Source organism: Rhinatrema bivittatum, chromosome 12 (assembly GCF_901001135.1).
Source record: "Rhinatrema bivittatum chromosome 12, aRhiBiv1.1, whole genome shotgun sequence".
NCBI lineage: Eukaryota > Metazoa > Chordata > Amphibia > Gymnophiona > Rhinatrematidae > Rhinatrema > Rhinatrema bivittatum.
This window is the reverse complement of record NC_042626.1, coordinates 73020153-73036941: the sequence shown is the minus strand read 5'-3', so window position 1 is coordinate 73036941 and position 16789 is coordinate 73020153. Positions and strand designations below refer to the sequence as shown.

At 48.1% G+C, this 16789-nt stretch overlaps 1 protein-coding gene across 1 annotated transcript in view; it reads right to left on the bottom strand.

The window, feature by feature from the left end:
* MED24 (mediator complex subunit 24) overlaps window positions 1-16789 on the bottom strand; it is a 134263-nt gene that overhangs the window by 55654 nt on the left and 61820 nt on the right. Inside the window, exons 11-15 of the mRNA XM_029572517.1 lie at window positions 10026-10112; window positions 8618-8729; window positions 7746-7888; window positions 7573-7610; window positions 511-593 (exon numbers count right to left, since the gene is read on the bottom strand). Of these exons, the coding sequence (XP_029428377.1) occupies window positions 511-593; window positions 7573-7610; window positions 7746-7888; window positions 8618-8729; window positions 10026-10112 (463 nt within the window). The remainder of the gene's footprint in view (window positions 1-510; window positions 594-7572; window positions 7611-7745; window positions 7889-8617; window positions 8730-10025; window positions 10113-16789) is intronic.

The window sequence follows — 16789 nt, the reverse complement described above, 5'->3', positions numbered from 1 at the left end:
ATCTAACACTTCCGGAAGCCATTTTCCATCATGACCCCCCACCATTTGCTGGAGACAGAGAATACTGGGAGACTGCAGACGACACAAATGCCTTAAGTACCAACAGTACGGTGAAGCTTTTATTCTCCATCTGCTGATAGGGGAGAAAATCCCATCCGTTTGGACTGCTTTGGTGGATAAGGAAGACACAGTTGGGAATTTGGAGTAGCCCTTGACTCTTAAGTTGCAGGTCAATATGCAAATGTGTTACAGCCTTCAAAGGGCACGGTCTGAGGCAGACAATAACCTTCTAGAAGGCAGGTGTTAAGAGCGCCCTGTATTAAGGAGTGGGATTCCCAAGGAGATTAGAGGTTACAAAATCAAACTGCAACAGAAAGGATGCCTGGGACAGGTCCACAAGTCTCAAGGCACACCCTTCCCCATGCAGCAAGTCTTTGGACAGAAGCACGTGGGTCCAGGAGAAAGAAAACACCACTTGCGCTGTGTGGACTGGTAATGGGATTCACTCACCTCAGAGCCATACGTCTGAGCCACGTGGCACAACATTAGGAAGGAGATGTCAAAGAGCAAAGCCCTCACAGATGCAGCTTTGGCTGGAGGAGAGAGAGATGCAAAAACCATGTTAGTCTCATGTGCAGGCTGGATCTCTGTGAAAGAAATATTATTGCGGGACCGAGGTCCCTGTGCTGCCGCTACCTACGTGTCTCAACCCTGTCCCAGAGGGCAGAGAGGAGCTAGGTTTTAGTTCATGACCTCTCTCTGCTGAGATTGCCACTGCATTTGCGATAATGGAAAGCTGCCCCAAGACCCTTAAACGGATGTGAAATGGAAACTACTTTCAGTCACTACTGATCCAGACAAGATTTACACCATGCTCTGATTGTCTTACTCAGAAAGGAAAATTGGTTCTTACCTGCTAATTTTCGTTCCTGTAGTACCAAGGATCAGTCCAGACTCCTGGGTTTTGTCTCCCCTCAAGCAGATGGAGACAGAGAAGTTTTTGACTGACACTGCCAGTTAAGTTGAGGTGCCATCTGCAGTCTGCCAGTATTGAACTGTACCCAAGCCAGATGAATAGGAACACAATCCATACTATGTACAATTTCCCCCAAATGAGCAGAGGGAAGAAGAAAAACCTTGGCAACTCAAAAAATAACCCTTGCACGCACAACACCCCTGCACGGGACCAGAACCTGAAACCAAATTCAGACTGAGCGGACTCTCAAATCCCTAAGCCAAAGTGGGCGGGTCTCTGGACTGATTCATGGTACTATAGGAATGAAAATTAGCAGGTAAGGACCAATTTTCCTTTCCCTGTATGTACCCGGATCAGTCCAGACTCCTGGGATGTATCAAAGTTTCTCTACACTGGGTGGGACCTGAGAGTCCTGCTCGAGGCACACTGTCGCCAAAACCTGAGGCCTAGACATCCAGAGGGTAGTGCCTGGCAAAGGTATGTAACGATTTCCAAGTAGCCACCCTACAGATTTCCTGTGGCGAAACTTGTTGACACTCAGCCCATGAAGCCGCTTGCGATCGAGTAGAATGAATATGAAGCCCAACAGGCAACGGCAGACCTCAGGCGATGTACGCAGAGCTGATAGTCTCCTTCAACCACTGAGCAATAGTGGCCCTAGAAGCCTTCTGCCCTCGTCTGGGGCCATTCCACAGCACAAAAAGATGATCCGACAGGCGAAAACTGTTAGCAACCTCCAAGTAACGTAACAGAGCCCGCCGCACATCCAACCTTCGCAAATCTCTGGACTGAGGGGTGGAAGGGTCCGAAACCGGGAAGGGAGCTCCACAGACTGATTCAAATGAAAAGATGATACCACCTTAGACAGAAAGGAAGGAGCCTTTCTCAAGGACATCCCTGAATCAGTAATCCTCAAGAAGGGTTCTCTACAGGATAAGGCCTGCAGCTCCGACACCCGCCAAGCTGAGGAGATAGCCACCAGGAAAATTACCTTCAAAGTAAGATCCTTTAGCGTTGCATGCTTTAAAGGCTCAAACGGCGACGTACACATGGCCCTTAAAACCAAATTGAGACTCCAGGAAGGACAGGGATTCCGGATGGGCGGAAGCAAATGTTTGACTCCCCGCAGGAATCGCACGACATCCGGATGTGCCGCCAAGCGAATTCCGCATACTCCTCTACCCCGAAAGTAACCCAGAGCCACCACCTGAACCCTCAGGGAATTAAAGGATAAGCCTTTGACCAGACCCATCTTGCAAAAAGACCAAGACATCACACCCACGGAGGCACGAGTAGAGACCACCTTGCGTTCCACACACCAAGACTCAAAAACACCCCACACCCTGACATATGCCAGGGAGCTAGAGGTCTTTTTGGACTGCAAGAGAGTAGCAATCACCGCATCTGAATAACCCTTATTTCTTAGGCGCTCCCTCTCAAAAGCCAGGCCGCTAGACAAAAGCGATCTGCTCCTTCCAAAAACACGGGACCTTGATGGAGGAGATTCGGCAGGAGCTAAAAACGCAATGGGCCGTCCACCGCTAGGTTTACCAGGTCCGCAAGCCAAAACCACCTTGGCCATTCTGGAGCTACTAGGATTATGTGCCCTCAGTGGACCTCTACTCGGCGCAACACCTTACAGATTAGTGGCCACAGCAAAACATCCGATGGCCAAGGGAGGACCAGAGCGTCCACCCCTTCTGCGCCTGTCTCCTGACGCCGACTGAAGAACCTTGGGGCCTTGGCATTGTGAAAAGTCACCATCAGATCCATGCAGGGCTGGTCCTACCTGCTGCATATAAGTGGTCACCACTGTCCAAGAGGGAACTCCCCTCTGTGGAGCCTGTCTGGGGTGAACCACCAGGCGAAACTGAACTGTGCAGATTCTGGAAGTGGAAGCTGAAACTGCTTAGAGATAGGATCCCAACAGGATAGCAAGGCTGATTGAAGAGGATTCATATGAGCAAAGGCCCACGGGACCAAGACCATAGTGGAAGCCATCGATCCAAGAACTTGCAGATAATCCCAGTCCCTGGGAATGCACATGGTCAACATCGAGCAAACTTGAGCCTGCAACTTGTGGATCTGCTCTTCAGTGAGAAACACCTTGCCCAACCTCGTGTCGAAGAGGGCCCCCAGGAACTCCATCGTCTGGGAGGGAACCAAATGACTCTTGGCCAAATTGACCATCCACCCCAGGGACTGCAAGAGGCACATGACCCAATCCACCGCCTCCCGACAGAGGGACTCTGACTTCACCCAAATCCAGCCAGTCATCCAAATAAGAGTGTACCAGAACTCCATCCTTCCAAAGGGCAGCTGCCACCACCACCACCATTACCTTGGTAAAGATCCTGGGCGCTGTTGCTAGGCCGAAAGGTGGGGCGCAAAACTGGAAGTGCTCCCCCAGGATCATGAAGCGGAGGAATCTTTGATGGTCGGGCCGAATCCCGAAGTGCAGGTAAGCCTCTGTCAAGTCCAGGGATGAGAGGTACTCTCCCTTGTGAACTGCTGCAATTCCCGACCGCAAAGTTTCCATGTGGAAATGCGGCACTCAAAGTGCTCTGTTCTTTAAAATAGAGGATGGCTCGAAATGTACCTTCCTTCTTCGGCACCACAAAGTAGACGGAGTACCTACCTGTTCTTTGAGCTGTCGGAGACACCGGCACAATGGCCCACAATTCTCTGAGACACGGACGGTAGCCTGCATGGCTAACACCTTTTGCTGGTAAGAGCATGGGGAGACGAGAAAACAATCCCTGAGAGGCCGAGCAAATTCTAAAGCGTAACCTTCACTTAGCACGTCCAAGACCCACTGGTTGGAGGTAATCTTGGTCCACTCCTTGTAAAAGAGAGCCAGCCAGCCAGCCCCCGATTAGCGGCACCGAGGAGGGGACTGGCCTCGCCTCATTGGGAAGATTTTGTTCCACCCACACCCTGGGCAGTACCATCTCTGCTGGGCTGGCGGCCGCGAAAAGGCTGACTCCATGAATGCTGCCTGCTCGACGGTTGTCTGGTCGAAGACCCCGAAGATCTAGAGGCCCAAAACAGTGTCCGAGAGGGAAAAGAAGTCCTTGCTTTGGGCTTATCTTCAGGCAACCTGTGAACTTTATTCTCCCCCAAGGATTTGATCATCTCCTCCAACTCCTTCCCAAACAGCAGCTTTCCCTTAAAAGACAGAGAGCCCAGCTGCACTTTGGAGGAGATGTTAGTCGCCCAATTTCTCAACCAGAGGAGCCTGCGAGCGGAAACAGCGACATCATGGTTCAAGCCGAGGTCCGCAGCAGATTGTATAACACATCTGCACTATAGGCCACCACGACCTCCAGCCGTTCCCCCTGGAGGGACTCCGCCTCCAAGAAGGCCTTATCAATTTGGAGCTGCTGCAACCAACCTAGACCTTCTCACAACATAAAGCTGCTTAGTGACCATGGACAATCAATTCAGCTACACAGGCTTCATAAATAACACAATAAAGGAATGCTATTCAAACTTCAAGTTTTAAAAAGACTAAGACCCCTCCTTCATTTTCAAGACTTCAGAACTGTCCTACAAGCGATTATATTTTCAAAACTCGACTATTGCAATTCTCTTCTCCACGGCCTCCCCGACAACTCCATCAAACCCCTCCAGTTGCTGCAGAATGCAACTGCAAGGATTCTTACAAAGTCAAACAAAAGGGACCACATAACACCAATCCTTAAAAAGCTTCATTGGCTCCCAGTCAAATTCAGAATCCTCCACAAGCTTCTATCAATTACTCACAAAGCCATTCTCAACATTGCCCCGCTGGACCTCTCAACCCCCCTGCAAATCCATACTTCTACCCGTCCTCTTAGATTAGCGCAAAGAGGCACTCTCAGAGCACCTACAATCAAAACCTCCCTAGGCAGAAGAGCGCTTTCTGCCGCAGGCCCCAAACAGTGGAATTTGCTTCCTCCCGACCTAAGACAAGAAAAATGCCCCACGACTTTCAAGAAGAGACTTAAGACGCTACTGTTCAGACAAGCCTTCTCATAACTGTCAAGGCCACCTCCTTCACGGACGCACCTCCCAAGCGGAGAATCCTAAGCTCACCCTTTTACTCTGCCTAAGCTATCCAGTACTGATTTTTGTCTCATTAGAGCTATGTTAAGCCACATTCCTTCCATCCCCCATCTCTTCATCCCTTCCCTTAGATTTCTCCTTTTCCCCTTAGATTTCTCCTTTTAGTCTGTCTCCATCTACTGGTGCGGAGTCACAACCCAAGTGTCCTGGACTGATCCTGGTACGTACAGGGAACTCTGTTTTTTGAACTTCAGTATAGAAAAAGTTATAAATAAATAAATAAATAGTGACGGCAGACACAGCCGCATCCATCTTCGGGATCCTGAGAAGATCCAGCGGATCATCCGGAAGCAGGTATAACTTGTCCATGGCCCTGCTCACCTTCAAACCAGCGGTCCGGAGTGTCCCACTCCCTGAAGAGCAGGGCGCTGACAGACATACGAAAGAGGAAAGCCGTGGTGGGACCCCTAAGGCCCAACATTACAGGATCCCTCAATATCCAGCTCCTCAAGCACAGCAGGAAGGGGGGCTAGCTCTTCAGTGCGAAACAAACGCACCACTCTGGGGTCATCCCCAGCAAATCTGAGTGAGATTGATTGGGGTCCTGGTCCCCACCCCCATCGGGAGACCCCCTGAGGGATCTGATGCTAGAGCATTTAGCAGGGGAGGAATCCCCCAGCTGAGGGGGAAGCCACTGACCGTACAGGCCGACAACTCTTGGAGGCCCTGTCATCTCAGGGGTCCTAAGCCTTGTGGGAGCTGCCAGGGTAACCTCTTCCTGCCACAGCCGTCTGACCCTCCGGGCTCCGAAGGAAACTTGCTTATGGCCGTGGCGTCTGGCTGATCGCCCCGCTTTTAAAACGTTACTCAAAAAATGAACAAAATCGGCAGAAATAGAGGAGGAGGAGTCAGAGCCCTCTCCTGCCTCATCCCCCAAGGAAAAATCCCCGGCCGCCTCGAAGCGGCCCCCCCTCTGGAGACCTGAGGCTGTGGCGATAACGAGGGGGTTGGAATCTCTCTCTCCCTTTCTGCGGGCTGAGCAAACGCGGCCAAAATGGCCTCCATTCCCGCGCTAAGCAGAAACGGGTCTCCCGAGGGCTTCTGTGCCGACACGAGCCTGCCAGGCTCCTGGCATGAAGGCGGCATCCCCCTAACAGCTGCCCTGGAGGGGTCCCTCCCCAATGGGGAGGCACTCCCAGCAAAGGCTGTTTGCTGCATTCCTGCACTACAGCATGGTCAGCGAGCATGGGACTCGAGGAAAAGCAGCGCCGAAACAGCAGGGGAGCCGCTAGAAGCGGGAGTTGCAAGAGCCAGGAAGTGCTGAGCCTACCTTCCAAAAAGAGCAGGTATAGTTTACTGCAACTTTTCATTTTTTTTTTTTTTTTTTAAGTCAATTTACTGTGTGCTGAGCTGCAGGTTCCTGAGTCCATCTGCTACACGCTAGGAAAAGTCAATTTACTGTGTGCTGAGCTGCAGGTTCCTGAGTCCATCTGCTACACGCTAGGAAAAGTCAATTTACTGTGTGCTGAGCTGCAGGTTCCTGAGTCCATCTGCTACACGCTAGGAAAAGTCAATTTACTGTGTGCTGAGCTGCAGGTTCCTGAGTCCATCTGCTACACGCTAGGAAAAGTCAATTTACTGTGTGCTCAGCTGCAGGTTCCTGAGTCCATCTGCTACACGCTAGGAAAAGTCAATTTACTGAGTGCTGAGCTGCAGGTTCCTGAGTCCATCTGCTACACGCTAGGAAAAGTCAATTTACTGAGTGCTGAGCTGCAGGTTCCTGAGTCCATCTGCTACACGCTAGGAAAAGTCAATTTACTGAGTGCTGAGCTGCAGGTTCCTGAGTCCATCTGCTACACGCTAGGAAAAGTCAATTTACTGTGTGCTCAGCTGCAGGTTCCTGAGTCCATCTGCTACACGCTAGGAAAAGTCAATTTACTGTCTGCTCAGCTGCAGGTTCCTATCGTCCGCTGGCAGGGTGAGTGAACCGGGCTTCCCGGTGTCAACCCTGGTGGCTGCCTGAAGGGGGGCAAGTGACAAGGTCTCCGACCCTCTGCCCGGATGCCTCAACTACCAGGAGGGATGGTCCCCCTGAGACCTAGCAACCCCCTAGGAAACTAGAGACTTCAAGGTCTTCCTTACTCTTCTTGTTTTTTTGGAAACTCAGACTACATGGTTTTGCACCTCCACCATCGGCTGGTGGCAGGTGGCACCTCAACTTAACTGACAGCGTCAGTCAAAAACTTCTCTGTCTTCATCTGCTGGAGGGGAGGCAAAACCCAGGAGTCTGGACTGATCCGGGTACATACAGGAAACTGCTTGATTTTAAAGTCTAGGTCCAGACTAGCACTTGAAGCATGCACTAGATGTGCTGTGACTGGGAGGCTCACCCCAAGGAAGGCAAGAAGGCCTTACCACCTGTCTAATCACATGGACAACCATTTCAGAGTTCTCCTCTGGAGGACCTGGCTCCAACATTACCCCCTAGAGAGGAAACTCTGACACTGCCCCCAAGTTTGTGTAACTCGAAATCATGAACAGCAACTTACAGCTCTCTTCGGTGATGCGTCTGGTAAATTCATTCAAACTGCAAAGAGAAACCAGAAAAGAAGAAGAAGTGTGAGTTGTATTGCCACAGTCAGGGACAGCTGTCACCGTGTGAATAACTGTGCATGTGTAAGGATGGCAGCAGGAATGCCAATGCCAGGAAGATGGCACCTACTTGATAAACTTGCGGGCGAAGGACTTAAGCTTCCCGGTGGCTGCAGCTGCTGCCAGCAATAGGTCCAGACTCTTCCCCGACAGCATGTGCCCCAGCACTCCCAGTAACCCCTCCGGAGACTTGGAATGGTCGGCATCCATCGTCTAAAAAGGAAGAGAAAGCAGAAAGCACAGGGAAGCGAACATCTAACCGCAGAGCTATGGGTTCCACACCTGCCTCTGGCAGTCAAGCCATTCATTTAATCTTTGGTTGGGGTGCAACCACTTTGGCCCTTTTACTGGTTTTGGTTAAGCTGGGAATGTGATTTCTCATCCAACCACTTGGGTAGCCTGGGCAAGGTACCACAAAAGTTATACAAAAACAATCAAGCATAAAACTCAGATACACCACAAAATAACCAGTCCCCATGACCTATTCCCAACTCCTCATACAGAACACAAGCAATACAACCACCAATTCAAATTCACCAGGATAACACAATTTTGTACAGAAAAACAATTCCTTAACAAACTTTTACACGACAAACAGCTTTTTCTTCCACATTCCCCAGTCGTACAAGCACGTCTTTGCTTACTGCGCTCCGGAGAGACTCTCTGGCCTGTAGATGGCTGGATTCTACGGTTTCCCAGTGATGTCACAGCTTGTGAACTTTCCAGAGCATGTCCACCCCCTCCCAAAACTGCCCTCTCACCTTTTTATTTCCCCAAAGAGGTCTAGGGGTTTTCTTGTGAAAGAGGGGAGCCAGCCCCTGGGCTAAGCGTTCATAATCTTTCAAGCCCAAGGTTTACCTCACTGCCTTTCCCCTCCTGAAATCGGGAGGGGGGGGGGGGGGGGGGAGACGACACACCTCACGGACATGCTCTGCATTTTACCTTCAGGATGTTGGTGACGGTGGGCTCCGCTCGCAGAATGAGCCCGGGGTTGGGCTGAATGTTGGCATTTTCAGCAGATTTTAGGCATGGTGCATGCTCCCGGTCTGCGGTCCTGGCAATCAGCAGCAAAAGGATGAACAGAAGGTGAGAGGAAGCACAGGAATCCTCATGCTCATGGGAACTAATGCTACCTACCTCCTAGCCCCCTGCCCACATTCTGAATGTATGACTGCCCGCACAAGAAACAGCGAGAAGCACACACAGCCAGCTTTGCTTATTGTGGCTGCCTGTCAAGTCTTGTTTATTGAAATTCTTGACAACATGAGAACATGCCATACTGGGTCAGACCAAGGGTCCATCAAGCCCAGCATCCTGTTTCCAACAGTGGCCAATCCAGGCCATAAGAACCTGGCAAGTACCCAAAAACTAAGTCTATTCCATGTTACCGTTGCTACTAATAGCGGTGGTTATTATCTAAGTCAACTTAATTAATAGCAGGTAATGGACTTCTCCTCCAAGAACTTATCCAATCCTTTTTTAAACCCAGCTACACTAACTGCACTAACCACATCCTCTGGCAACAAATTCCAGAGTTTAATTGTGCATTGAATAAAAAAGAACTTTTTCCGATTAGTTTTAAATGTGCCCCATGCTAACTTCATGGAGCGCCCCCTAGTCTTTCTATTATCTGAAAGAGTAAATATCCGATTCCTCTTCTTCTATTTTGCAATTTGAACAGATCAAGGCAGATAAATTCACATTCACAAATAAAAAAAGTTGTCAATTAGTATATATAACACACAATAAAATAAACTTAAAACATTCCAAACATCTTAATAAATGAAAACCACAAAAATAAATGATCATCATAAGCTAGCTACCATCACAAAAAGCTGTCAGTCAAAAGAAACCCTGCATAAACAAAAAAAATCTCTAATCACTTTCAGGAGGAATTTCTGCAGGCAAACTATTCCATAACAGAAATCCAGCAATAGAAAAATTTCTGCTTTCAGTTTCTTGTAAGTTCAAGACATGAATAGAGGGCACCTCAATATAATCTTGTGCCGACAATCGTAATGTATGCACCGAATTATAAAACGTAATCCTACTGGCCAGTATTTTTAATTCCTAGCCTTATGCATTATTGAGAACATTTTAAACTGATTCTTTAAAAAGCTGGTAGCCTATGTAATTTGTTTTCTATACACATACCCTGTTCATATCCACCTTGAGCGCAGCCACTAAGGCTGAACGCAGAGTTTGTGGGTTAAAATGGAATGAACAAATGTCTCTGAAAATGAAGGATATTCTCTGCCCTAGGAATATTTGACTACATCTCCTGGGAAAGAAAGCTGGCAGAGAGCCCTTGGGATTCCGCTGCCCTCCCCCCATGGTGCCCACGGCTTACCGCTTGGCCAGAAGGTTGCTCATGTTGGCCTCTGATAGCAGGCCCTGTTTGCTGCATTCCTGCAGCAAGAGGCTCATGCAGTCACAGCTGGAAGGGAAAGTGCACGGGTAAAAACAGAGCCTACGAAAATTAAGAAATGCCAGGTCCACCAAGCCCCCGGGTCTCTGACAGTGCCCAATCCAGGTCACAAGTACCCAGCAGGATCCAAAGAATCGATCCAAGCCTTCTTGTTCACAGCCAGGGATAAGCGCTGGCTTTCCCCAAGTCTCCCTGGCTAATAATGGTTTATGGACTTCTTCTCCAGAAACTTGTCTAAACCCTTTAGAACCCCAGCTACGCTAACAGCTTTCATCACCTCCTCTCACAATACGTTTCACAGTTTCTGTGGGCTGAGTGAAAAAAATACTTTCTCGGATAGACCTAGAACTATTGGATAGGTTAAATAACCGTTCCACCCCACTCATAATTTTATAAAATCTCAATTATGTCCCCTCTCAGCGATCTCTTATCCAGGCTGAAGAGCCTTCACCTGCTCTCCCTCGTCTCACAGGGGAAACAATGCATCCCCTTTATCATTGGGTCGCTCTTCTCTGTACCTCTTTCAGTTCTACTATATCTTTTTTGACATGTAGTGATCAGAAGCACACACAATACTTTAATTGTTATTATTTTTACAATCCCAACTATTTCAAAGCATGCAAGGACGAGGTACACATCTGTATATTGTTTTTACTGGAGCTCTCCCATCCCTGCATTGTGACAGGAAGGCTTTTAGCTGTAGTTATTATTACTACCCCCGGTCCGCCTCATTTCCCTTGACACTCCAGCTTTTATTTCTACCCCCGGTCCGCTTCATATCCCTTGCATATCTCCATACTTGCCCCCACTACCTAGTTTTCGGTCTTTCATCTCTACTCTGTATTCCCCCACCCCCTGTATATTTTTGTACTCCCACATTTAATCTTACCATATACATTTTGTACATTCTAACTCTGGACTCATGCACCCCTTGTATTTTTGCACCCCTGCACCTTATTTAACCATTTATATATTTTAACCTGTGTTACTTAGATGTTACCGTTCCTCTTGTTCTCTTTCCCTCCTCTATTTTGTTGGGGTCCCCATTCCGACCCCCTGTTACTCTTAGTTCTCCACCTCCCCCCCCCCCCTGTTTTTTGTAATTTCCACCTTTTATTATCATGTAAACCGATATTTATTTATTTATTTAACATTTTTCTATACCGAACTTCATGACAAGCTTCATATCAGGCCGGTTTACATCAAACTTAGGGATTAACTGAACATAACCATATAACAGGAAGGCCGAAGCGCAGGTACAAATAACAGGGAGAATGAACTTGGGGGCTAGAGTAGCCAGGAAATAAAGGACAGAAAAAACTGGAGAATCATAACATTTAGTTCAAAGATATGATGTGTATTTTAATGTCGGTATAGAAAAACTGTTAAATAATAATAATGATAATAATAGGTCTATTGCATTCGTGGGTAGTAACCAGCGGTGATGCACTGGCACCCCCTGCAGGAAAGGCCTGGTACAGCATAAGGCTGGAAAACAAAAAGTATAGGAAAATTGGTTCTTATCAGCTAATTTTTGTTCCTGAAGTACCACAGATCAGTCCAGACAAGGGGGTTCTACATCCCTACCAGCAGATGGAGGCAGAGAATAAAAATTTTTCAGGCACTGCTACATAACTGAGAGTGTCCACCTGCAGTCCCTCAGTATTGACCTGTATCCAAGCCAAATAAAGCCCCAAACTCAAACTCAAATTCAATGAACAATGATCCTTATCAGAGCAATCACGGTTGGTGCCCCCTGTTAGGTGAAAACCTAACAGTGCTAAAAACTCCAACTATATTCATTTAAAGAACGTTATCACAATCCTGTCAGTCTTTCTGAACCAGGGGATGGGTCTCTGGCCTGATCTGTGGTATTTCAGGAACGAAAATTAGCAATTAAGAACCAATTTTCCTTTCCTGTTCATACCCCAGTTCAGTCCAGACAAGCTGGATGCACCCAAGCTCCCTTACACTGGGCGGGAAACCAAAAGACCTACTCGTAGAACACTCACCAAAACTTGCATCCTCTGGCACGCACACATCTAAGTGATAATGCCTAGTGAAAGTACAAAGGGAATACCATGTCACCGCTCTACAGATCTCTTGAGGTGACACCAACTGACACTTTGCCCAAGAGGCTGCTTGCACTCTAGTAAAATGTTCTCCCAACCCCTCCAGAACCTTCCGGCCTTTACAAAGATAGGCCAAAAAAAATAGCCTCCTAGATGATTAGGCTTCTTTATTTGCGCCCCTAAACAAAACAAATAGATGATCCTATCACTGGAAACAGTTAGTGACCTTAAAATAATGCAACAAGGTCCACCGCACAACCAATAAGTGAAATTCTCTTGCATGTGCCCGCTCTGTAAACAAATCCGTAAATGCTGGTAATTTCACAGTCTGGTTGAGATGGAAAGAAGAAACCACTTTCGGCAAAAATAAGGGTACGGTACGCAAAGTCACTCAATCCTCCAAAATCTGCAGAAAAGGATCCCTACAAGATAGCACCTGAAGCTCCGAAATTCTTTCAGTCGAACAAATCGCCACCAGAAACACCATCTTCAAGATGAGGTCCTTCAACAATGCCCTCTATAAAATTTCAAACGGAGGACCACAAAGACATCATAAAACCATGATGGACACATTCTTCTCACTGGCGGATGTAAATGCTTGGCCTTCTTGAGAAAATGTATGATATCCAGATGAGAAGCCAAAGATCTTCCCCCTGTAACTTTTCCCGAAGACAGCCCAAAGTCACCATTTGCACCCGAAGCAAACTGTAGGCAAACCGTGACGTCCTATTGCAAAATAGCCAAGATGTATGGAATATCCACCTGCTTCGGATCCTCCATAAATCAGGACTCAAACACTCTCCATACTATGACATAAGCCAGCAAGGTGGCTGTCCTCCTTGCCTACAGCATTGAAGCCACAACTGACTGAGTACCCTTTGGATCTTAAACGTTTCCTCTCAAAAGTCAAGCTGCAAGACAAAAACAATCCACCCAATCTGAAAAGATAGGTCCTTGCCTGAGCAGGCCTTGCAGATGAATGAACCATAGGGGCCCGTCCACAACAAGCTGAAATCAGATCCGTGAACCATGGATGCCGCGGCCACTCTGGCGCTACCAGAACAACCCTGCCCGGATGTCGTCTATGCGCTGCAATACTCAACCCACGAGCGGCCATGGAGGAAATATGTACAGCAGGACACCCGGTGGTCATGGAAAAACCAAAAGCGTCATTCCCTTTGGCTTCTAACTCTCTTAAGCGACTAAAGAACCGTGCTGCCTTGGAATTGCCTTGTGGCACTATTAAATTTATTTATTTATTTTATTTTTAGATTTTTATATACCGGTGTTCCTGTATGAAATCAGATCACATCGGTTTACACTGAAACTGAACATAAGTTTTTGCCTAGAGGCATTACATAGAACAAGGTTGTGGAACTTGGAAAAGGGTAAACTAGATCAAAATTAACATTGTAATGTAAACATATTAGCTAACAAATCTCATAGAGCAGTATACAAAAAAACCCCAAAAAAACATAAAAGCAAAACAGTAGATGTCACGTAAGACCTGCAGCAAGAGAATGGATATAGAGTCAAGTAGAAGTATAGATCCTGGAGAATGCTATGATGAGGAACTCTTGTTGGTTGTAGGTGAAAAAAGTGCTTATGGTCCTGTAAAAGCTTGTTTAAAGAGCCAGGTTTTAAGTTTCTTTTTGAATGTGGAGTGGCAGATCTCAAGACAGATATCTGGCGGTAGCGCGTTCCATTGAATGGGGCCAGCAGTAGATATGGTACGTTTCTGAAGCGAGGAGTGCCTCACCTGCCTCCAATGAGACCCAAAGCCTCCGCCGACAGCTCCCATTCCCCTGGATCCAATTGCTGCCTGCTGAGAAAATCTGCCTGCATGGTGTCCACTCCGACCACATGAGATGCCGCAATACCTTCCAGATACTGTTCTGCACAGACAAACAATTCCTGAGCCTCCAGAGCCACACCTAAACTCTTCATCCAGCCCTGCCAATTGATATATGCCACTGTTGTTGCACTGTCCCAGAACACTCTGACCATTCAACTCTGAACATGTAGAAGGAACTCCACCAATGCCTTGCGAACTGCCCTTGCTTCTAATTGACTGATAGACAAGGCAGCTTCTTCTGGCAACCAGTTCTTCTGTCACCTGCCCTTGGCAGACCAGCCCCCAACCTCTGAGGCTGGCACCCATGGTCACCACGACCCAGTCTGGAACCTCCAGATCCACTCCCCTCTCCAAATTGGGCCAAGACAGCCACCACGAGAGACTGGATCTGGAGAAACCCTGCAGCGGTAAGGACCAATGAAACTCCTCCAACAACAGATTTCAACAGGACAGAAGTGCCCTCTGGAGCGGAAGCATATGGGCAAAGGCCCATAGCACCAAGTCCAGCATAGACACCACAGAACCCAGCATCTGAAGATAATCCCAGGCCCTGGGCACCAGATTCGCAGAAGCCAGACCACCTGCGACTAACTTCAGAATGTTTTCTAAGGACAAAAACACTTTGCCCAATCGGGTGTCAAACTTCACTCCCAAGTATTCCAAAGACTGGGCTGGAACCAGGTGACTCTTCCCTCGGTTCACCACCCAGCCCAGAGATCGCAACATCTCCAGTACGCTCCAAACCGACTGAAAACATTCTTCCTCTGACTTTGCTCAGATAAACCAATCGTCCAGATAAGGATGAATTAGGACCCCTTCCCTTCGAAGCGCCACCACCACCACCACAACCATCACCTTCGTGAAAGTGTGTGGCACTGTCGCTAAACCGAATGGAAGGGCCCGAAACTAGAAATGTTGCCCCAGCACCATGAAATGAAGAAATGTCTGATGATCTGCGCCTATGGGAATGTGCAAATATGCCTTCGTTAAGTACAGCAAAGCCAAAAAGTCCCCTTGACAGATTGCCGCTATAACTGTCCGTAATGTCTCCATATGAAAAAGGGGCACTCACAGCATCGCATTCATCTTCTGCAGTTGAAGAATGGGTCAAAAGGTCCCTTTATTTTTGGGAACCACAAAGTAAATCAAATACCTCCCTTGACCCTGCTCCGTTGATCGCACCAACTGTTGAACGTTGGGCAACGTTTCCCGAATGGCTTCTTGCTTGCCGTGGGACACACAATGTGAGACCATAAAGGCTTCCCTGATGGGGCGAGAAAAAGCGGAGCCGTCTCTTATCACTTCTAACACCCATTGGTCCGAAATGATCTTGGTCCACTCCTCATAAAATCGTGTTAGGCGTCGCCCGACAGCCTCCTCAAGAGAATGGACTGATCTGGCTTCAATGCAAAAACTTAGTAGTTCTGGTGCCCTGACTGGAACTATCTCTGAGGGCTCTTCAGGAACCCCAAAAGGGCTGCTGCCTTCCTGCTCCCTACTTCTGCAAGGATGCCAAAGAGCTTTTGTTGGGACAAAATAGTCTTGTATCCCAAAACCGGGTGCGAGCCGGGAAAGTCTTCTCGCTGGTCTTATCTTCCGGCAGCTTGTTCTCTTTTGATTCCCCCAAATGCTTCATCAACTGTTCCAGATTCTTTCCAAACAAAAAACTTTCCTTTAAAAAGATTACAGACTTGAGACTTGGACCACATACCCACCAACCAATTCCATAACCACAGAACTCTGTGCGCTGATACTGCCACAACCATACTCCTGGCCGAGGTCTTGATCAAATCATATAATGCGTTGACCACATATACAACACCGGCCACAACCTGGGCCACCTGCAGGTTAAGGTCTCCTTCTGAGACTTCTATACCCAGCACAAAACGGACCTTTGCACAAGGCTTCTACCAATCGTCGCCTGTAAACTCAAATCAGAGACCTCAAACATCCCCTCTTCAGCTGTTATTTCCAGCTTACGATCTTGAGCATCCTTCAACGCAGCCGACCACCCACACCGCAGCATCCACTGTTGGAAAGATTAGCAATTGTAAAGCATCCTCCGTTAAAGGGTATAACTTCGCCATTGCCCTGGCCACCTTGAGCCCAGTTTCTGGAAAATCCCATTTCTGGTTCGCTAGTTTCTTAATCTTCTTAGACAGCATAAAGGCCTTTGGCAGGCCTCACTACCCATCTAGCACGGGATCCACCTCTTCATTATCCGACTCCTCATGAATCTCCAGCTCCTTTTGCACCTGGGGAATAAGAGGCTTCAACTCCTCTTTGCGGAACAGACGAACCACACGTGGGTCATCACCCTCTGCAATCAGAACCTCATCTGGGTCCACCAAGATCAAGGTCCCCGTCGCGGTCCCTACTTGTCGTGTCACCTGCCGGGTCATCTCCAGTATCATCCTGCAGATCAACACCCAGCCCATCCTACAAATTTTCTGATTCCTCAGATTCATAGTCCCCATCAGGATGGACAAGGTCCAAACAGCAAAAGAGGACCCCCGGATCCTCTGTTTGAGGAGCCCTTAGACCTCTTAGATGGATGCTGTGACTGATAATTCAGCGACTATTTGCCTCCTGCACTTTTCCTGGTCAGATAGGCCTTGTGCAGAAGCAAGACAAAATCTGTGGAAAAATCTTCCACATCATGGTCCCCTTTATCTGGCACGGGTCCCTCGGCCTGAACATCCTCCTCCTGATCATCCAACTAGGTCTGGATTACAGGTGAAAGCGGGGGAGAGGAATCC